The following is a 6663-nucleotide window of genomic DNA, read 5'->3' as shown; positions in this document are numbered from 1 at the left end:
TGCATATTAGCCTTTTATTATAGAGGATAGCTACCATTTATTTATTGCTTACAATAAGCCAGACACTATGCTAAGTGTTTCATAAACATCTCATTTTTGCAACCTCCGCCTTAGAAAGTTTTTAAAATCTCTATTTTACAAAAAAGGAAGCTGAGACTCAGAGAGGGGAAGTGAATTGCCCAAGGCTGCATAGCTGGGTAGTGGTAGAAAAAGAAGTGAGCCCATCCTAAGCTCCAGACCTCACATCCTTATAGGTCTTGTCCAAATTTTACTATATTGTTCACCCATTTCTTACCTTTTTAAAAAATTTAACCCTACTTCATAATGCCAGCTAAAATTTGAATAATACTATGATGCCTCTAAAGACCCATAATTCACTGAGTTTTCTACTCTGAAGTGAGTGTCTGAATAGGAAAAGAGAGCCCAGCAATTTTAGAGCTTCCTTTAACCACTAATTACTGCACTGCAAGCTTGTTAGTCTGCCCAATATTGTGAATCACCAAACTGACCAGTGGACATATCCTGAGCCCAGGGTATATGCAGCTCTAATAACTGTCAGAGTTTTGCAAAGCCCAGCTCTTAGCAATCTTTTCTTCCTATTCTGCACTTTTTTTTTCAGGATGATCTCATTTATTCTCATGCCTTCAGCTACCATTTATGAAGCTCTGACTACGAAATCTCTACCTCTAGCCCAGCTCTCTCTCTCCTGGCTGGCCCCGGCCCTGGCTGGACACTGCCACTTGGGGGATGGAACCTGCCCTGATGGGAAATCAAATGGGCAACCTTGAATAGGACGATGCTCAACCAACTGAACGTTCCATGGGAGCACCAAAGTGATCCTTTTAAAGTTCACATCTCTGCTTTAATCTGACATGTAAAGTCCTCCAGGATCTGGACCTGACCCCTTCTCCAGACATTTCGTACCCCTCCCAACCTCAAATTCTATGTCCTAATTTTACTTAATTCAATTACCTTTGTAAATGTTGTTCCCATTACCTGGAAGTCCCTTTCCTCCTTTATCTGGCTGACACTATTGTTTCTTGAAGTTACTTTGGGCATTAATTACTTTTACTGGGAAGTGGTAGAGAACAGAAGTGCCCACAAGTTGCTTCTGAAACAGTTGAACTGTTTATGTCCCATTGAATCAATCACATGGTACTGTCTTTGTTTAATAAACTCTTTTGAGGGCAGAGATGAAGTCAATAGCTAAAGCACACTAGACTTTTAAGAAATATTCAATTAAAAAAAAACAAAAAATGAGCCAGCCACTGTGGCTCAGTGGTTGAGCTTCGACTTATGAACCAGGAGGTCATGGTTTGATTCCCAGTCTAGGGCACATGCTCGTGTTGTGGGGTCAATCCCCAGTGTGAGGCATTCAGGAGGCAGCTGATCCATGATTCTCTCTCATCCTTGATGTTTCTATCTCTCTCTCTTCCTCTCTGAAATCAATAAAAATAATTTTAAAAACACACCAATGAAAAGTAGTACAGGTTACAGTGGGGGAACTAGAACTAGAAGTGGCAGGGTTTTGTTGTTGTTGTTGTTACTGTTTTTAAAGATTTTTAAAAATTGATTTTTAGAGAGAGAAAAAGGGAAACATGGATGTGAGAGGGAAACATGATGGGCTGCTTCCTGCACACCCCTTACTGGGGATCTACCCAATCAACTGAGCCACACTGGTCAGGGCTAGACATGGCAGATTGTATAATTAAAAGGTGGGCTCTGAAGTCATCAGCTTCTATCTGTATCCCTGGCTCTCCACTCCCTCCCTGCTATTAAATTCTCTCTCTTGCCTAAGTTTCCCCATCTGTAAAATTATAGTCATAACTACGCTTGGCTCATCAGGCTGTTGTGAAGATCAATTTTAAATCTTTGATATTTTGTTTATTAAGGATTCTTTTGTATTAAATCAGCAAGATATTGCATTAAAATATTATTTCTCTTGGTTACTGAGATTCCTGGCGTCCCCTTACAGTGTTCTATGTAGGAGAGTGCCTCATTCACCGAACTCTAGCGCCCCCTTTACAGACAAACTTCCTTCAATAAATATTCCCTGAATTTACTTGCCTCCCTGCGTTCCTAAAATACACAGCCACACAAATATTACGTATATTGCCGAGCTCTCTAACTGTTCATACCATTACGCTAAGCAGTACAGGGGGTCTTTAATTTTCACCTTCACCCAACAAGAAGTATTTTAAGTCTTGTCCTTTGTCTGCAGTTTCCTGCCCCAGGCTCTCTTTTCCCCATCAGTTCCAAGAGATTTCCTAGAAAAAAACATCTCCGTGGGGGGGAGGAGGGGAAAAATAAATATTTTCCGGGAGGCGAGTCTATGACGCCATCCCGCCCCCTCCCGCCCCACAGGCGTTACGCTTCTAAGGAGGCCGCCATCTTTCCTGCGGCATCGAATTCCGCGCATGCGCTTCCGCTTGCCGGGCGGGCGGGAGGGCGGAAGAGCGACTTTTAAGCCCTCTCGGCACCCTTACGTCTCCGGCCGCCGTGCGGAGGTTGGCGCGACGTCGGCTTTGGGGCGGAAGCAGAACTAGGAGGAGGAAGTGTTGCCCTGCACGGGGGGCTTTAACTTTAGGGCTGGGGCGAATTGCGTCTCGGAAGCTCCGAGACGCTTGGGCGGGTTTAGCTCCTCGCTCTGCGGGAGGCGGCGTCCGCGGACACGGTGCCGGCCTAGGAGCTCCTAACCCGTTCTGCAGGGACCACACGCTTCCGCCCGGCGCCCGAAAGGGTGTTTTCCGAGTGGCGGGAGGCCTGGATGGTCCTCTAGTGCAGCCAATGCCACCGAGTTCTGTGTGCTCTCGTTCCCTCTGACTCTCAGTAGCCTCACCTGTAAGTTGAACAAGTCCCTTCTGTGTCCCCATTCAGTTCTTCTGAATGTTATTGCATGCTCACTGTGTTACCTGAGCAACAAAGCCCGGGGGAGGGGGCGGGGGGGGTTAAATATCGTTGGCCCCATTTTATAAGGAAGACATTGAGGGAGAGGTTTAATGACTTCCTTAAGATGACACAGAAAACTTTTACAGAAGATTGAGACTAGAAGATTATGCTGTGGCTCCAGGAACAGGTCTCCTTGGTATATTTCTGTATCGCCGGTTCCTACAACTGGCCTGTAGCAGTTACTCAAAAAGTTCTAAATGGATGATGAATCCTTGTTTTTACTTTTTATGTCAAGGTCAATGACATAAGCACATCTGGTGCCTCCATATCTCTGATGTGTTAACAAGTGTAACTTCTCCAGGTGTATCCTGTGCTTTAATTGATTGGGGAAACCAAATCCAGTCTAAGTTCTTCACCGGAGTCAGACACCATGGAGGCACCCCCGGTCACCATGATGCCTGTTACTGGGGGCACCATTAACATGATGGAGTACCTGCTGCAGGGTAAGTGAAGCAGGGAGCTTGGATTACCAGTTCCCCCTCTTCTATTCAGCTTTACAGAGGCAGCCTGCATAGTGTCTGCATCCCAATAGACAAATTATTTTTCACTCTTAATTATGGTCACAAACACATAAAATTAAGTTTACCATCATAAACACTTTAAAAATATTTTTTAATTGATTTTTTTTTTACAGAGAGGAAGAGAGAGGGCTAGAAACATCGATGAGAGAGAATCATCGATCAGCTGCCTCTTGCACACACCCCACCGGGGATGTGCCCGCAACCAAGGTACATGCCCTTGACTGGAATCGAACCCATTGCCCTTCAGTCCGCAGACCAATGCTCTATCCATTGAGCCAAACCGGTTTCGGCCCATCATAAACACTTTTAAGTAGTGTTAAGTATATTTACATTGTACAGCTGATCTCTAGACCTTTTTCATCTTGCAAAACTGAAACTATTACCCATTAAACACTCATTTCCCTTCGTCTTTACCCCAGGACAACCTCTCTACTTTCTGTTTCTGATTTTGACACTTTATTTATTTATTTATTTATTTATATTTTATTGATTTTGTACAGAGAGGAAAGGAGAGAGATAGAGAGTTAGAAACATCGATGAGAGAGAGTCATCGATCAGCTGCCTCTTGCAGACCCCTGCATCCAAGGTACATGCCCTTGACCGGAATCGAACCCAGGATCCTTCAGTCCCCAAGCCAACGCTCTATCCATTGAGCCAAACCAGTCCCGGCTGATTTTGACACTTTAGATAGATACCATAGATGAGTGGAATCATATAGTTTTTGCCTTTTTTTGACTGGCTTATTTCACTTAATATAATGTAATAGAGGTTCATCCATTTAAGGCTGAATGATTTTTGCCGGCACCGGTTTGGCTCAGTGGATAGAGCGTCGGCCTGCGGACTGAAGGGCAACGGGTTCGATTCCAGTCAAGGGCATGTACCTTGGTAGTGGGCACATCCCCAGTGTGCAAGAGGCAGCTGGTCGATGATTCTCTCTATCCCTCTCTCTTCCTCTCTGTGAAAAATCAATAAAATATATTTAAAAAAAAAAAAAAAAAAGGCTGAATGATTTTATGTACATACCACATTTTTTTATCCATTCATCTGTTGGTGTACATTTGGGATGTTTCCACTTCTTGGTTATTGTGAATGATGCTGCAGTCAACATGGGTATGCAAATACCTCATCAAGATCCTGCTATGAATTCTTTTGGATATATACCTAGAAGTGAGCTTACTTGATTATATGGTCATTCTATGATACTGTTATCAGCTCCATCTTCTAGATCTGGAGACAGAGATTTTGTACCCCAAGCCTGCTGGCGATTAGCAATGTCAGAGAAGGCCTGAAGACTTTCTAGTACCCAACAAGACAAGGCCAAACACTGACAAGGGATTAACTTTTTTTTTTTTTTTTAATTTTTAAAATATATTTTATTGATTTTTTATAGAGAGGAAGGGAGAGAGATAGAGAGCTAGAAACGTCGATGAGAGAGAAACATCAACCAGCTGCCTCTTGCACACCCACCACCGGGATGTTCCCGCAACCAACGTACATGCCCCTGACCGGAATCGAACCTGGGACCTTTCAGTCCGCAGACCGACGCTCTACCACTGAGCCAAACCGGTTTCGGCGGATTAACTTTTTTTATGTTATGCAATACTTTGGCAGCATGATCCTTATAAAATCTTATACATTAGGCCTATGCTTTACAAAACACTGCACTAAACTGTTTCATTTATGTTTTTTTAATCTTTTACTAATTCCATTGCCCAAAATGAAAGATGGGACTCAGTAGTGCTTTTTCCTTCTTAAGGAAGTGTTTTAGATCACAGCTTGGAAAGCCTTATCCATCGCCTTCGTGGTTTGTGTGACAACATGGAACCCGAGACTTTCCTGGACCATGAGATGGTGTTCCTCCTCAAAGGCCAGCAGGCCAGTCCGTTTGTGCTAAGGGCCCGGCGCTCTATGGACAGGGCGGGCGCACCCTGGCATCTCCGCTACCTGGGACAGCCTGAAGTGGGAGACAAAAACCGCCATGCCCTGGTGAGGAACTGCGTGGACATTGCAACCTCTGAGAACCTCACTGACTTCCTGATGGAGATGGGCTTCCGCATGGACCACGAGTTTGTCGCCAAGGGACACCTGTTCCGGAAGGGCATCATGAAGATTATGGTGTATAAGATCTTCCGCATCCTGGTGCCCGGAAGCACAGACAGCACGGAGGCCTTGTCACTCTCCTACCTTGTGGAACTGAGTGTTGTTGCACCAGCCGGGCAGGACATGGTCTCTGATGACATGAGGAACTTTGCAGAGCAGCTAAAACCTCTGGTTCACCTAGAGAAAATCGACCCCAAACGGCTCATGTGACTAAGACAATCTGTCCACCATTGGGGCCTATCTTCCCCTGTTACAAAAAAAGACATTTTAATGGTCCCATTTCACTACTGCCAGCCAGGCACTCTTCCCTCAGGAAGGAGGACAGTAAAAACTTAATTGGTTCTTTCTGTTTTCCTCAAGCTCACTTTGGTGACAGCCATTCTAAATGAAAGGCTCAGGAAAACATGGAGAATCTATTTAATCCTTCTACATAAAGAGAGGAAATGAGAATGAATTAACTTCCAGAAAGGAAAATCTCTTAATTGTTTTTGCCATTTGTGTGTAAGGTTTGTAAAATAAGACTGAGCTCAGATTATGTGGTAAGAAAGGCTATGGAGGGAAATGTCTGTATTTCTGACTCTACCCAATTACTCTGCTAGTTTGGGACGGATCCATTACTATTTGGAGTTAAAAAACTGACAGTTTTAAGTTTTAATTTTGGTATAGATGGTTATTTTTACCTCTCATAAAAGCATGTCTTTGCTGTTGAAAAAATTTTAAATATAAAAATAAGAAAAATAACCTGTAATCTTATTATTCAAAGAAATGTACTATTTCTATTTTGGTATACTATATCTTCCTAGTTTTTATTTTTGTAAATTTATGTATATGAGATACATTTATTTTATAAGAATACTCTGTACATAGTGGCTTGTAACCTTTTTTGTTTAATTATTAACATCTTTCTAGGATATTAGGCTACAGTGTCTTTCTATAAAAACAAACACAAAGCTCATTTATTGAGTTCTTATATATGTCAGCGCTATCCTAAGTGTTTTATGTATGTTAATTAATCTTCACATTAGACTTATTTTGTAAACAGGGAAACTGAAGTGCAAAGAGATTAACTAGCTTTCCCTGAGCTATACAGATA

The 6663-nt window shown here is 43.0% G+C and overlaps 1 protein-coding gene across 2 annotated transcripts; it reads left to right on the top strand.

Annotated features, from left to right (window-relative positions):
* Window positions 1–2510: 2510 nt before the first annotated feature.
* MED18 (mediator complex subunit 18) lies at window positions 2511–6436 on the top strand. Of its 2 annotated transcripts, none has more exons than XM_045584958.1 (3): window positions 2511–2628; window positions 3251–3392; window positions 5227–6436. In XM_045584958.1, the coding sequence occupies exons 2-3, from the start codon at window positions 3320–3322 to the stop codon at window positions 5778–5780; spliced, it is 627 nt and encodes a 208-aa protein (XP_045440914.1). In that variant the 5' UTR covers window positions 2511–2628; window positions 3251–3319; the 3' UTR covers window positions 5781–6436. The 2 variants fall into 2 exon arrangements, with proteins under 2 accessions (XP_045440914.1, XP_045440913.1); XM_045584957.1 differs by having other exon boundaries at window positions 2523–2841.
* Window positions 6437–6663: the final 227 nt, after the last annotated feature.

This window comes from Pipistrellus kuhlii, unplaced genomic scaffold (assembly GCF_014108245.1).
Source record: "Pipistrellus kuhlii isolate mPipKuh1 unplaced genomic scaffold, mPipKuh1.p scaffold_m20_p_2, whole genome shotgun sequence".
In the NCBI taxonomy this organism is placed as follows: Eukaryota; Metazoa; Chordata; class Mammalia; order Chiroptera; family Vespertilionidae; genus Pipistrellus; species Pipistrellus kuhlii.
The sequence above is the reverse complement of the archived record's forward strand: the minus strand, read 5'-3'. Positions and strand labels throughout refer to the sequence as shown.

Coding starts and splice junctions, on each gene's coding strand:
- MED18 (XM_045584958.1), top strand. CDS start 3,320: ATGGAGGCACCCCCGGTCACCATGATGCCTGTTACTGGGGGCACCATT. Junction 3,393..5,226: donor GATGGAGTACCTGCTGCAGG/GTAAGTGAAGCA, acceptor TTCCTTCTTAAG/GAAGTGTTTTAGATCACAGC.